Genomic DNA, 16,509 nt, shown 5'->3' on the forward strand with positions numbered 1-16,509 from the left:
TCTCTCACTGCCTGTGTACCTCTTTAAGCATACAGAATCGGAGCTCTTTGGTCCCTCCAATCACCCCTTGATCTTCATGCACGTCAAGCAGCAGTGGATCAAAAGGGTGCCTGTCATAATTTAGGTCTGATATGCTACAGGACACAGGGCCTTGTCTATATCACCTGAAAACCAGATTACCACCCTTCCAACCACATTGTAATTTAATTAGGGTCTGGGTAATAAACAATATCAGATATCTATTTTACATTTTAGTATCTCACAATTTAACAGGGCTAGAAAAACAAATACTACAGAAGTAAGAAAAACTGTTTCAGCTCCTGCTGAAGCACCGGTTGCAGTACACATGCACATATAATACCCTTGCTCTGACTGTCAGGGCTGAAATAGAATTGTATGAAATAGATTCTGAAATGTGTTTTTGTAGCTCAGCTGCTTTGGCCTGTTGTGGAAATGAGTGTCCATAAGATGTCAGTGCTCCAGAGAGAATCACCAGAGCGATGCTATCTTGGTTGCTGTCCCAAAGGATTGTCCCCAAAATGGCTCTAGATTTGAGTCTATTTTTGCCAGGGTGGATTTGATTTAAATCACTAGTCAGGAAGATTCAATGTAATCATGGATTTCTACATAAAAGTGCATTCCTGCTGGTCATTATAATCTTAATACATATTCGTCACAACTCAGAGATAGATGTAGGTTTCATTTTTAGAAGGTACACACTATACATTTTAAGTGATTTATTTTGAAAACTTTTCAGATTAGTTTTACAGCTATATTAGAAAATGAATGATTGTTTGGTTATTTAATATGGAAGATTTTCTTGCCATGCTGCATTATGAGGAGAACATCACCAGACAGACATTTAAATTGTTTTATTTAACTAAAACATCATCATTATGTATTCTGGATTTTTTTCAACAGCAAACATATAATACTTTAGCAAAACAAGCATATGAATTTTTGAATTTAGTTAAACATTCAAGTTTTTTAAAATCAGGTTTGTTTTTGTTAAAATTGTTTTTAACTAAAATAGTTAAATGAAATATTTAAAAAAAAAATTGACTATGTTATCCAGGTCAACATGAGAAACTTAAAATATTGGCTTCTGCAGCTAATTCAGTCATCTTCACCTTCATTTTCCTGTTGTTCATAATCTGGAAAAGAAAAAAGCTTTCCTGCTTTTTCAGGTCCCAAACGATTTCTCAATTTAGAATGAATTAGTCCAAAGGAAGAAAATATTCTTTCTACACCAGTAGAAGAAGCTGCTGCTGTTAAAAGAGAGATTATCACTTCAACAGTCTCTGAATCCAAGTGCTTAAGTGACTTCCACCAATTCACTGGTTTGACTTTCTTTAAATCATCATCAGCAAACGTATTTCTTAAATGGTTCACCCTGAGTTTTGAAGTTTATTATAGTTGGCATTATGGAGGGATGATTTCTGGATGTCCATGTCATAGCCAACTTCTCTTCTTCAGCAGTTAAGGTTTGACCCTGGTACCAAGTATTGAGAATATTTGCAAGAAAATGAGCATTAAAACAGCTATTTCCCTGCATTTTGTTCAAGGCTACAGAAATAGGCTTCAGGGTACTCAGCACGTGTTCAACATTTCTCTTAAGCGCAATGGTGAGAACTTTGGCTGTGACAGTGCCATCTATTTTTTCACGATTTTGTTCACAAACTGTCATCAGATTAGGCCAGTTCTTGATATAGTGCTCAAAACAATCCACTATTGAGTTCCCTCATACGTCATGTGGGAAAGTTAGCTTGGTTCCTCCCACTTTTTTTCAGAGCAGCTGCTGCAAAGTGGTTGTTACGGAAGTATTTTGCAATTTCAACAACATTAGCCTTTATTTCTGGAAAACTGAAGTCTTTGGCTAGGAGGTGCAGCAAATGAGCACTGCAACCGTATGTTATTAGCTTGGGACTCGCTTCTAAATAATTTCTTCTCATCTTGGATCCATTTGCAGCATTGTCTGTGACCAAGCTGCATATTAGACATTTGAATTTTTGTTCACAGTTTGTTATAGGTTTTACTTGTAAGTATTCTGCTGTGTGCACATTTCCTGATGTATCGTTTCTGTAAGAAAGACATTCCCTTCTTCTGTTGTCACACAATCACATACAACAGAACCATTGTGGACACTGCTCCATCCATCAAGACTCAGGTTAAAAATTTTACCCTCTAGACCTTTTGCACACTGCTCAATTTCTCTTTCAAACACTTTATCCAGCAATTTCCCTGTGACATCTGCTCTGTTGGGTGGACTGTATCCTGGTCTTAATGACTGAACCATGTTAATGAAGTGCGGTTTCTCAATCATAAGGAAAGGAGAGTTTGTTGCATAAACAAACCAGGCAATTTTTTCATCAATTACTTATTTTTGTAATCTGCTGGTTCTTATCACAAACTTATCTATGGTTGTTTCTGGAGGACGGAGATTTTTTTTCTTTTTGCTACAGGTGATATACTGTGGCTATGTGACATACATGATGTGACTGAAACACTATCATTGGCAGATAACTCTGAAACTATAGAAAATGATGGTGATCTTGAAGGTGGATACTCTTCTGAATCCTGTATGTTGAGGATGGATTCTCCTAAACAAAATAAGTCAATGTGGTTATTTAATAATTATTACCATACTGCTCATTTAGTATTACTCATTGCATTCACTGACACTCAGTATACTTTAAAGGTGAAATTGTAAAAGGAAGATCTGCCTATTTCAGCTATTTATTTTTTAATCACAACTGCATCTAAAATGATAGTCCCATAGAGTAACAACTATATTTTTTGCTCAAACATGAGAATTCAAGAATAGTCCAGAAGGAAGACAGGCAGTCCTTAAGAAAAATATGAAATAAAAAATTTACCAACCTGAAGATCCTGCATGTTCAGACATGTTCCTTTCATCATCTTTAACGCAGCTTCCTCCTGAGAAGGAACACTTCTCATGAGGTTGTTTCATTCGGGCAACCAGGCCTGTCTTACCCACAGATAGAGGATCTTCATTAAAATATTTCCAAATTGGGTCTGTTTTACGGCCTGCTGCCATTATAGGTTTTCCCTTCTAGTGAGAGAATGGTATCGTAGATCTCAAATCAATGAAGGCTACACTCAGAAAGACCTCGAGACTTCTGGCATATGCTGCTCAAACAGTTCCACTTTTGTTTCTACTGCCTGTTCCTCCCTTCTCACATTTATCTCCAGACAACTTCTCCTTGTCCAGATCTATTCCACCCCCAACAATCTTCTATTCATTGAACTTTTTGAAACTTTACACTTTTAGAGAGAGGTAAGGGATTGACTATGTACACAAATTTGCAGAGAGAAAATAGGGTTGAGGTCTCACCCCTATATATTTCTCACCTCTATATATTATTTATTTAAAATCACTTTTGCTGTTAACAAGCATGTTATCTCTGGAGACACAAATCCACAGTTTGAGAACTGCAAAACTAAACATCTCTGATGGTATCTTACTTAGCACTGAGTCCCATTGGGTAGATAGAAAGATTAACCATAATAATCTATACAGAAGCCCCTGGAATCCCATAAGATTGGGTCCCTAATCCAAGAACTATTGGAAGTCACTTACAAAACTTTTCTTAAACATTACATGAATATATTGTCTCATACTATAGAATTAGAATTTACAATCCCTATTCCATGATGAGATATCTTTGAGCTATAATGTATCTTAATTAAAACCATCTTTAGACAGGTTTTTTTCCTCAAAAAGCATTTTATCAAAAAAGTCCGATTTAAATAAAAAAATTCCAATTTATTTGATTTTTTTTTTTGAAACATTGATTTTTATCCACCCTGATTTTTGCAAGGCCCTCCTGGCTATAGCCATCAGAAGAATATTAAAAGTACAGCTATTTTCCAGCAGGCAACTAAGTATTTTGTAATTGACATTTCATCAAATCATAGTAGCATCTTCAATCAGTCATGCCTAGCTCACCTTCTATGATGCAACTTACAGATGGAAGAGTAACATTAGCTTGAGCAAATTCTGGGATGTAAACCAGGAATGTCCACAAAGGGTAGTTCTGACAATAAATTATTGACATAGATCTGCAACATGAGAAACATCACAACTCATGCATATTAGTCACCCAAAGCTTTTATTATGTTAGCTCTATCATCTCAGACCACTATATGGATGCTATCTTTGGAAACCTGTCATTTATTAAGCATGTCCAGTAAGACCTTAAATTGTGGTTTCTGCATGTATATTGTCAAAAGCCTCTCAATGCAGCAAAGAACTGTTCTTGTGGATGTTCCTGTCTATTCCAAGTGTCACTGAGAAAAGACTATGTAGTACTGGAACACAGTAGTTGCCATACCGTTATCAGACCACTGTTCCATCTAGTCTGACATCCAGCCAGTCAGTAACCAGTAGCATGTGTTTCAGAGGAGAGGACAAGAAACCACACAGTCAGCTATTACAGAACAATCTGCCCATATGGAAAGGTGGTTTTTTTAGTCTTAGTCATTTAGAGGTTGTCTTAATTATTTTTGGAATCACTATGTCCAAACATCTCCAGTAATCTAATAGCATTTCACGGTTTTAAAAATCAGAATCATAACGTTCTGCTAAAATTTCCCATACATATTAGAGAGAAGTGTGGAGAGGTGGCGATAACCAGGCTCCAGTAATCTAATCAGCTGCTGAAAGTACAAATACTCAACAAATTAAAGTAAGCTGGTTAACAACTGTCTATGGAAAATTCTCTTTGCCTCTAGATAATCCATTTTCCAGCTGCATACTCATCCATTATTGTGTTTATTGCTAAATTGCTGTTCTTGAGATATGATGATCCCAAGTAATCTTCTGCCTATTAAATATATTGGCAAGTTTCAGAGTGCCAATATCCACATACTTTCAAATGGCAGATGTTTAGTTAGTAGAAGCAACATTGTGGCTCTGAACAATTAAAAGTGTTTGTTGGATTAATTACACAGACAGAACTTTGCTTATCACTTGTGAACCAAACAGTCAAAACGAAGGCCCTCATGCCAATAACTGTATGATTAGCTGATTCTGACTGTTTGATTTCTTACAAATAGAACAGAATCACAACAGCTTCAGTGACAACTGATTCAGGCACAAGTTGAACACAAAATGGGCGGACTCAACACACTCTTACTTTAAGTTCTTAAATTTGTGACCAAGAGCATTAGAAAGCTTTAAAAAGCTACAAAATATTTCCATTTTGTGCAGCACACTAGTGAGGACTGCATCTACTGTGCACTTAATTTTCCTTTATACTCTTACATGTTGTAAGGGCAAAAACAACAACAACAACAACAAATTTGCAAAACATTCAAAATCTGCAAAATTCTACAGTTCATGACTAGCCTTTACAAAACAAGAATCTTGAAACCTATATTGCAGGTGTACTTGCAAATGGGGTTGCCTTTGGAACCATATGGCTACATCTACCAGGTGTGGCAAATGGCCAACAGTACTGTGGTGGATCCCGTGCTTTTACTTGGTGAGGTGTGTCAGGTGGGCCGTTGCCCCTCTTCTTGTGTGTTGTTGGCTCCGCTAGTGCCCTGGTGGGAGAGAGAGGGTAGCGGGGAAGGGAACCAGGTCTGCTCTCCTACTCCGGATCCCAGCCCCTTCAGCTTCATGGGCTGCTTACCCTCTCTCCCCTTGGGTAGGGTTTCCCTCAGTCCTCTATGCCAGGGGAGTCCCTCTGCTCTGCTTGGATAGGGTTTCCCTTCTCCTGGTCCTCTGGCTAACAGCGATACTCCTCTGAACTCTGGTCAGCTCTCCTTCCCTCTCCCTGTCTGACTGAAGCAGGGAGTTTTTATTAGGTCTTGGGCAGGGCCTTAATTGGCTCCAGGTGCTCCAATTACCCTGTAGTAACCTTTCCCTAGTCCACAGGGTATAAGGCCTTGATCATCCTACAGCTTATATACCTCCCATCCACCACTCTCCTGCTGTTCTCTGGCCCTGCTGTATCACATAGTGTACAACCATCTAACAAGCATACTTAGAGATATTCTACTCCCCTAGCACATAGGAGACTGGTTGTTACAAATACATATGCTGATCTGCTATTGGAAAGGTATAAACCAATTTGCTTCACAACAACCTTTGACAAATTCTCTGTGTAGCAATGAAACCAAGGAATTCTGTACTCATCCTCTGAAATGGAATTAAGTAATCATACTGTAGTTTGAAAGAAAGATTTACTTATTCATTAGAGTTTCTAGTTTCTGTAGTCAATACAGTTCAGCATTGTTTCTGACCCCAATACGACCATTTATTAAATAAGCCTCAGCACCCATGACATAAGTGTTATTCCAATTTTAGAGACTAATAAACAGTCTTTGAGATTTATATATTTTGTTCAAAGTGATACATAAAGTCTGCAACAAAGCTGGAAATCACCTTACTCCCAGTTCTGTGACTTACCCACAAGACCAAATAAAATAAGTGACAAGGATGAAGAAGCAGAGAGAATTCCAAACTTCAAATCTCCTTTCAACCTTCCCCTCCCAAAATAAATGTTCAGGGATTTGTTTTTTGGGGTTGTTGTGTTTTTTGGTTTTTTTTTTTTACTTCTTTATGATGATCAAGAGCATTTTTTAAAAAATACTTTGCAGGTCACTTTTAAGCATTGCAAGAGCAAAGTTGAACTTTGGAGAATGAGTTGGCAGAGAAGCCAATATTAGGAAGACAAAAATCTACATATATAAGGTTCACAAGCAGATAAGCAGACTTTGGAAGCATTAGTAAGAGAAAAGTTTTGAGTTTTTTAATTGCCTGGGTCTCCAAATAAGCTTGCTCCTAAATTGCCATTGTTTAACCATAACTGGCATAAACATGGAGAGAAGAAAATCCAATACATCTATCCCCCACAAAAAGGGCTGTAGGAGTTCAGTTGAACTGGCAAGCTTCTTTTCCTACTTTACAAGTGCATAATTCCAGATTTACTAGGCCTAGCTCCCCCTGGGAATGTCTACAGAGTTGCACCAGTTTAACTAAAAGTGTGATTTAAAAATCTATTTAATTTAACAGGTGCAAAAGGCTGCGTAGACACACAAATGAACATAAACCTGGTGGTAATCTTCTTAAGCTAAATTAATATAAATATATCCCTCAAACTTAAATAAAATGTCTATGTAGAGTTTTGTGCTGGCTTAACAAAATTGTTTATAACTGGATTCAAGTTAAATTGGTGCAACTTCTGTGTTTAGACAAGGCCTAATTTTAAAAAGTGCGGTTTTTTTTAATATCAATGTTGCTAACTTAATTTTCTTTTAAAACACACCTTTTACCCTCTAGCCCAGTGGTTCCCAAACTGGGGTTCATGAACCCTTGGGGGTTCGTGAAATGTTACAGGGGGTTCTCAGGAAAAAATTCCCTAATGGCGGACAGAGCTGTTCCTAGGGACCCCGGGCAGCATGGGGCCAGCAGCACAGAGCCCCTGGACTTCCAAGTGCTAAGCAGATCAAAGCAAGCAGATCTATCACACTGAGGAGATTTAAACTTCAAGACTTATAAGAAATGGAAAGGGAGGTGGATATTTTTTGATGTTTTTAAAATTAAATAGGCAGCTAGTATTGTTTTAATAATTATTATGAAGAACAAGTTTAAGCTTTGTTGTAACGTGCGTTGTTTGCCTGGACTGCTCAAGACCTGAATGCTTGTGTAGGAGGAACTCTTTGAGTTGGCTTCTTAAATACCTTCATGCTGTTTCATCTGATACTTCTTGATGAAACATAGAAGCCTTGTCTTATAAGAGGCTTATTCAAAGTGATACAAACTACGAAAGTGAGATCTGTAAGAGTGTTGCCATTTTCCTAATGTAATAAAAATACTGTAATTATAAATAATAATAAAAGTGTGTAATAAGCATGTCATAAAAACAAATTTTATATTTCTAAGTCACTGTTTTTATCATTTATACTCAGGTAAAGGAGAAAATCCCTGGAAATATTCATTTTTAGGAGGGGGTTCGCGATACTTGACATTTTAGTGAAAGGGGTTCACAGGTTGTTAAAGATTGGGAACCACTGCTCTAGCCTAATATAGCGCATACTCAGTGGTACACCCATACACACTGGGTTGGTTATAAAGCACGTACCACAAACTCTTGATGGAGCATGGAGCCACCCTGCCAGAGGGGAGTAAGGCGTATTATTTTTACTTTTAAGCTGTATTGTTTTTTGCATAGTTTGAATGCTATTCTACAAATCTTTTGAAATAAATGTTTTAAACAAGACTTCGCAAAAAACACACTACATAGAAAAAACAGCCTTTCCCTTACCATCTAAGCTGTAGATTCGTTCCATGCTCAAGCTGGATTCCATGGCTGGGGTAACAATATAATGCATACTGGGGCATCACACAGAGCAGAAACTGATATGTCTGGAAGTCAGGACCTACTACACAAGAAGTCTATCATTTATGTCCTAAATGCCTCTTACCCTTGCTTTTAAGGGCGTTCAGCACAAAGGGAAACACTGCAACTTTATAATTACACCTCTACCCTGATATAACTCAACCTGATAAAACACAAATTCGGATATAACATGGTAAAGCAGTGCTCCGGGGGGAGGGGGGAATGCACACTCTGGCGGATCAAAACAAGTTTGATATAACGCAGTTTCACCTATAACGTGGTTAAGATTTTTTGGCTCCTGAGGACAGCATTATATCAGGGTAGAGGTGTATGTACATGCATATTATCTGTAATACTGTTAACATTTAAACTGGCTGCAGCTTGACAATGATATTAGTATCTCGTTGAGATGGAGGTGAGGATAGTAAGAAAAAATTAGTTCACACTTCTCTTGATACAATTCTTTAGCTGCAGAATTTTGAGCAATGTTGGATTATGAGGGCAACTACCATTTTATTATTAACACTAATGTTTTTTTATGAAAGCTAGGATCCTGTAGAGAAAGAGAAAAACTGGGGGGGAAATTACAGTATTTGTGATTTTTTTTCTACCAATGGTCCAACAGAAACCATCTATTACATTTTCTCCAGTATACATATAGTTGTTTTTTTTTTTTATAAAATGTTAACTTACCTTCAGACTCTTTAAATAGTTGGACAGCATACTGGGATGGAAGCGATTCTCTTCAGCAACCTGTTCATCATATCTTGGTCCTAACATTGTCTTCAAAGGCAAAAACTTCCCTATAGAACAAAATAAAATTTTATAGTATGTATATATACACATACACACAAGTGATTTTAAAGCTATATGAAGAACAGCTTAACAGAGGCTCAGCAATAACCTAATGGATTTAATTAAAAACAAGCTGAGGAAAATTTGGCCTGTTGCCCCTACACCATGATGGAGGGATGGCCTGGCCTAACCTGAGTGGCACTGCAACACCGTGCATTACATCGCAATACCTGGAGTGAAAAGACGGGCTCAGCCCCACAGGAGAGGAGCCAGCAGTGTGGGAAAAGTGCAGAGATGGCTCACTCTCCAATCTCCCCTTCCCCACTGGGGTCTCTACTCTGCATGGGGCCAGCAGAAGTGTATGTTTCCCTAGGGCCCAGAGATGGGTTAATCCAACCTGGATCTGGCATCCCATCTAGGACCTTCCTGGGATTAACTGGTGGTTGGGACCCACTGTTTGGGAAACACTGGATTAGAGGAACTAAAAAATTATTTAAACCATTATTTATATTTTTTGATGTTTTCCACATTTTCAAATGTAATTGAAATCAATTACAACACAGAATACAAAGTGTTCAGTGCTCACTTTATATTTATTTTTATTACAAATACTTGCACTGTAAAAAACAAAATAAATATTTTTCAATTTACCTCATACAAGTACTGTAATGCAATCTCTATCATGAAAGTTGAACTTACAAATGTAGAATTGCGTACAAAAAAATAACTGCACTCAAAAATAAAACAATGTAAAATTGTCCACTCAGTCCTATTTCTTGTTCAGCCAATAGCTCAGACAAACAAGTTTGTTTCCATTTATGGGCAATATATGCAGCCCGCTTCTTGTTTACAATATCACCTGAAAGCGAGAACAGGTGTTCACATGGCATTGTTTTGTAGCCGGCATTGCAAGATATTTACGTGCCAGATGCACTAAAGATTCATATGTCCCTTCGTGCTTCAACCACCATTCCAGAGGACGTGTCCATGCTGATGACGGGTTCTGCTCGATAATATCTTCCAACACCAGCCACAACAGTGCCATGTGAACAACAACAAAAAAATTTGAAGAACAGCTAGCCAAAGACTCAAAAAGTAATAGCAAAAAAAATTTTAAATACATCAGAAGCAGGAAGCCTGCTAAACAACCAGTGAGACCACTGGACAATCAAGATGCTAAAGGAGCACTCAAGGACGATAAGGCCTTTGTATCGGTTTTCACAGTTGAGGATGTGAAGGAGCTTCCCAAACCTGAGCCATTCTTTTTAGGTGACACATCTGAGGAACTGTCCCAGATAGAGGTGTCATTAGAGGAGGTTTTGGAACAAACTGACAAACTAAACAGTAATAAGTCACCAGGACCAGATGGTATTCACCCAAGAGTTCTGAAGGAACTCAAATATGAAATTGCAGGACTACTAACTGTAGTCTTTAACCCATCATTTAAATCAGCTTCTGTACCAAATGACTGGAGGATAGCTAATGTGATGCCAATTTTTAAAAAGGGTTCCAGAGGTGATCCTGGCAATTACAGGCCGGTAAGCCTGACTTCAGTTCCAGGCAAACTGGTTGAAACTATAGTAAAGAACAAAATTGTCAAACACATAGATGAACATCATTTGTTGGGGAAGAGTCAACATGGTTTTTGTAAAGGGAAATCATGCCGCACCAATGTACTAGAATTTGAGATACGCAAATTCAGCTACGCAAATAGTGTAGCTGAATTCGACGTATCCGAGCCGACTTACCCCACTGTGAGGACGGCGGCAAATCAACCTCCGCGGCTCCCCAAGCGTCGATTCAGGGATCAATTGTCACGTCCCGACGAGACGCGATAATTCGATCCCAGAGAGACCGATTTCTACCCGCCAATTCAGGCGGGTAGTGAAGACGTAGCCTAAGAAACAGGCAGCATTATCTCCCATAAATGTAAACAAAACGGTTTGTCTTAGTAATTGGCTGAACAAGTAGTAGGACTGAGTAGACTTGTAGGCTCAAAAGTTTTACACTGTTTCGTTTTTGGTTTTGTAAGCAAAAAAAATCTGCACGTTTACGATAAAAAGATTGCATTACAGTACTCGTATGAGGTGAATTGAAAAATACTATTTCTTTTATCATTTTTACAATGCAAATATTTGTAAGCAAAAACAATAGTACAAAGTGAGTACAAAGTGAGTATTCTTTGTTGTAATTGAAATCAATATATTTGAAAATGTAAAAAATATATAATAATTTTCAACTGATATTCTGTTTAACAGTGCAATTAAAACTGCGATTAATCGCAATTAATTTTTTTAATCACAATTACTTTTTTGGGTTAATCGTATGAATTAAATGCGATTAATCGACAGCCCTAAAAGTAACATTTAAATTCAGCATGGCCAGAACAAGAAAATAGGAATTTAAAATGTCAGTTTGTAAAAGCCTGACCATGTAAACATCAGTTCTGATGGTTTCTAAGTGTGAAGTGTTCGAAAGATGGCCTTAAAAGAGCCAGATAGTGTCAGAAACATCCATTTACTGTCAGTCCTTTTCATTATAACTGTTCCACAGTAACAGAGATCTCCCCATCAGCATCATGGAACAGCAGCATTCTATATTAAATAGAGTGCTTACCTGTGGCTCTGGGACTTTGAGAGTTTATTTTAGAAGAACTGTCAAGTCTTGACCTTATTAAAGAGAGGTCTGTTCTCAGCTATTATTGCCTGGAGGCTCAGCTTTTTAATTTATGAGCTTTTATTGTTCGCACAACACATCAGAGTAGCTTTGTAACAGCCTTCGTAAGAGTTCTCTGTCATCTCTTTTCTAAGTTTCAATAAATTTTAGGCATTTCATATAAGATTCTGTACTTGTAGTATTTGCTGAATCATGAGTAACTATGAATAGCAGTATTAAATTTCAATTTGCAAGTATAAAAAAATTTCAAAAATATGGGTCCCAATTCACACTAAAGAATTTCTGTTCCTATTTAAGTAACTATTGAATTCAAAAAAGCATTTTGAAAAGTACCAAATACATTAAAATTAAATGCAGTAACTCCTCACTTAATATTGTAGTTATGTTCCTGAAAAATACAACTTTAAGTGAAACGATGTTAAGCGAATCCAATTTCCCCACAAGAATTAATGTAAATGGGAGGGGGGAGGCGTTAGGTTCCAGGAAATTTTTTTCACCAGACAGACACACACACACACACACACTATAAGTTTTAAACAATTTAATACTGTACACAGCAATGATGATTTTGTGAAGCTTGGTTGAGGTGGTGAAGTCAGAGGGTGGGAACATTAATTATGACAGAATTTTGTAAATTCTCATAGTATGTTCAGATGCTAGTACTGAGTGTGTCATTCATGCGATGGTAGCAAGACATTGTTGAAATGGAAGGTTTTGCATTATTACAGATTCAACTGCTCTTTTCTGGCAATAAATATTAGGTACCAGAAGAGATTAAAGTGTCAAAAGATGACATGCTGGAGCAAGGTGATAATTTTAAAAGCATTCCAAGTGTTCTAAGGGAGCTCAAGTATGAAGTGGCTGTACCGCCAGCAAAAATATGCCATCTTTCATTTGAAACCGCTACTATATCAGAGGACCGAGGGTGGAAAACATTGTGCCTATATTTAAAAAGACTTGTGGGGTGATTCCAGGAATTACAGACCAGTCAATCTTACATAAGCACCTAGTAAACTGGTTGAAGTAATCATTGAAAATAGAATTAAAAAATTACCTGTAAAGGTCATGATAGTGTTATGGTGAGATATACTGGTGACTGCTTGGATCACAAACTTCTTTGGGACTGGGTGTGACTACACCCTTCAATTAATATAACTGTCAGGAAAAGTTCATCAGAAGTCCCGCCCCCCCTCAAGACAAAAAGGAGTTGTGAACCTGCCCAGAAGTTTGAACTGAGTGGGGGAAGAGTTTTGAAACATATAGCTTGTGTGGTGTGTGCACAGGCTTAGGCAGGACACTCAGAAACAGACACAAAAACTGGTAGAAGGAGCAACTGCAAGCAGCCGGTCTGACTGTGGAAGAAAACTGTGGAGCGGTTTTTGGGTCAGGATGAAGCCTAAAAAAAGAGTGTTCTTGGGGTATAAGCAAAGAAGTTGTTTCCTGCTGTTTGATTCCTTCTGTGTTCACAGACACAGAAGTTTGTACATTCTTTGTAAACAAACAAAACTGCATTGAAGAAATATTTATCAAATGAAACATCCCCAAACTCTGACTTGGCACTTGGGTCAAACAGGAGCAACACTGGTTTAAGAAGCAGGATCCAGTTTGCGCAAACAGAGATTGTGAGCTGGTATACCTCTTGAACCAAGATGTAACAAATAATGGAAGTACTTGCAAAAATCAGAAATGACTAGCAGGAATTAAAAGTCCTAAACTGGGAGCTGAACATTTCACAAAAGGAATTAAGACAAACCACTAAACCAACCTAACAGTTTTCTTTGAGAGGGTAACATGCCTTGTGGATAGGGGGGAAGCGGTATATGTGGTATATCCTGATTTCAAGTACTGCTTTTCATACGGTCTCGCATGAACGTCTCATAAACAAACTAGAGAAATACAACTTAGATGGAGCTACTATAAGATGGGTGCATAACTGGTTGGAAAATCATTCCCAGAGAGTAGTTATCAGTGGTCCACAGTCAAGCTGGAATAGCATAGCGAGAGGGATCCTGCAGGGATCAGTCCTGAGTCTGGTTCTGTTCAATATCTTCATCAATGATTTAGATACAGTAACTCCTCACTTAACGTCCTACCGCTTAACATTGTTTTGAAGTTACATCACTGCTCCATTAGGGAACATACTCGTTTAAAGTTGTGCAATGCTCCCTTATAATGTTGTTTGGCTGACTTTACAAGGGAGCACTGCACAAGTTCCTCTTCTCTGCCTCCTCCCCCTCCCTTCCAGCATTTCCCCAGCCGCCAAACAGCTGTTTGGCAGCGCTTAGGACTTTCTGGGAGGGAGGGAGGGAGCCAGCAAGCGGGGAAGCTGCCCCCCCGCCCCCCAGCAGGCAGGGCCACCCGGAATGCAGGGGCTTTAGGGGCTGCAGGATCCTGGGCTAAGGGGGCCCCGGGGCCCTGATCTACAGCTCTAAAGCCCCTTTCAGAATGCAGCCCTGTGAGCACGGGCCAGAGGACTCAGGAGGAGTAGGGGCAGCCGCGCAGCCAGAGGTCGGAAAGAAGCAGCGCTTTCCCCTTCAAAGCCAGCTGCAGAGTCACCTGCACACCCCTTGCACCAAACAGGAGCTGCCCCAGGTAAGTGCTCTACACCTCCTGCCTAACCCAGCCCTGAGCCTCCTCCCACACCCCCACCCTGAGCGCCCTCCCGCACCCTAACTCCCTCCCAGACCCCACATCCCCACCCTGAGCGCCCTCCCGCACCCTAACTCCCTCTCAGACCCCGCACCCCCACCCTGAGTGCTCACCCGCACCCTAACTCCCTCCCAGACCCCACACCCCCACCCTGAGCACCCTCCCACACCCTAACTCCCGCCCAGACCCTGAACCCCCAGCCCTGAGCCCCAGGGGTAAGCCAGGGGCACCTCCCCACCACAGTACAGTACTGTACAGTATATAATGCCTTTTGTCTGCCCCAAAAAAATTTCTTTGGAACCTAACCCCCTGCATTTACATTAAATCTTATGAAAAAATTGGATTCGTTTAACATCATTTTCACTTAAAAATGCATTTTTCAGGAACATAACTACAACGTTAATTGAGGAGTTACTGTAATGGCACAGAGAGTACACTTATAAAGTTTACAGAGGAAATCAAGCTGGAAGGGATTTCGAAGTGCTTTCGAAGACAGGATTAAAATTTAAAATGATCTGGACAAACTGAAGAAACGGTCTGAAGTAAATAAGATGAAATTCAAAGGACAAATGCAAAGTACTCCACTTAGGAAGGGAAAATGGGAAATGACTGCCTAGGAAGGAGAATTGCGGAAAGGAATCTGGGGCTCATAGTGGATCACAAGCTAAATGAGAGTCAACAGTGTAACACTGTTGCAAAAAAAGCGTGAACATCATTCTAGGATGCATTAGCAGAAATGTTGTAAGCAAGACAGGAGAAGTAATTCTTCCACTGTACTCCATGCTGATCAGGCCTCAACTGGAGTATTGTGGGCAGTTCTGGGCACCATATTTCAGGAAAGATGTGGACAGATTGGAGAAGGTCCAGAGGAGAGCAACAAAAAATCTTAAAGGTCTAGAAAACATGACCTATGATGAAAGATGGGGGAGAGAAGGGTTTGCTTAGTCTGGAGAAGAAAAGACTGAGGGGGACATAACAGTTTTCAAGAACATAAAAGGTTGTTACAAGGAGAACAGAGAAAAATTGTTCTCTTTAACCTCTGAGGATGGGACAAAAGGCAATGGGCTTAAATTGCAGCAAGGCTGGTTTAGGAAAAACTTCCTTACTGTTAGGGTGGTTAAGCACTGGAACAAAGTGCGTAGGGAGGTTGTGGAATCTCCGTCATTGAGTTTTTTAAGAACAGATTAGATAAACACTTGTCAGGAAAGGTCTAGTTACACGTAGTCCTGCCTTGAGTTCAGGGGACTGGACTCGATAACTTCTCGAGGTCCCTTCCAGTCCTACAGTTCTATGATTCTAAGATCTAAAATAAGAAGTGAGGGTTTCCCAGAAAGGGCACAGGGATGACTTAGAGCAGTGGTCACCAACCCGTCGATCGCAATTGATGGGTCGATCCTGGGCACTCTCCCAGTCGATCGCTATCTCCAGGGGTGTAGCGGGGCTGCTGCTATGGCAGGCTCCCTGCCTGCTGCAGCTCAATGTCACTCCCGGAAGCGGCCACCCCCACCCCCCCGCGGCCCTGAGTGGAGTGTGTGGGTCCCCACGCACTGCTCATGCCTGAAAGCTCTGCCCTGCAGCTCCCCTTGGCCAGGAACAGTGAACTGTGGCCAATGGGAGCTTTGGGGGCGGTGCCTGCAGAGAGGGGCAGTGTGCAGAGCCACATCCCCCCCCGGCCCCAGGGGCCACAGAGACGCATTTGCCCCTTCCGGGAGTGGCGTGGGCAGGCAGGGATCCTGCCTTAGCCTCACTGTGCAACCAACCGGGAGCCACATGCGGTAAGTGCCACCCATCGCATCCCAACCCTGAGCCAGCACCCCAAACCCCAGCTCTGAGCTCCCTCCCAAAGCCAGCACCCCAAATCCCCCTCCTACACTCAACCCCCTGTCCCAGGCTCAACCCAGAGCCCACACCCCCTCCCGAACCCCAACCCCCTGCCCTAGCCTGGTGAAAGTGAGGGAGGGAGGGGGGAGAGCAAGCGCCAGAGAGAGGGGGGGATGGAGTGAGTGGGGCAGAGCTTTGG

At 40.3% G+C, this 16,509-nt stretch overlaps 1 protein-coding gene across 3 annotated transcripts in view; it reads right to left on the bottom strand.

Moving 5' to 3' along the window:
* RNGTT (RNA guanylyltransferase and 5'-phosphatase) overlaps positions 1–16,509 on the bottom strand; it is a 415,119-nt gene that overhangs the window by 393,132 nt on the left and 5,478 nt on the right. For all 3 annotated transcript variants that reach the window (XM_005299708.4, XM_005299707.4, XM_024103027.3), the window contains exon 2: positions 9,063–9,172. In XM_005299708.4, coding sequence (XP_005299765.1) covers positions 9,063–9,172 — 110 coding nt within the window. The remainder of the gene's footprint in view (positions 1–9,062; positions 9,173–16,509) is intronic.

Source organism: Chrysemys picta, chromosome 3 (genome assembly GCF_011386835.1).
Source record: "Chrysemys picta bellii isolate R12L10 chromosome 3, ASM1138683v2, whole genome shotgun sequence".
Taxonomy (NCBI): domain Eukaryota; kingdom Metazoa; phylum Chordata; order Testudines; family Emydidae; genus Chrysemys; species Chrysemys picta.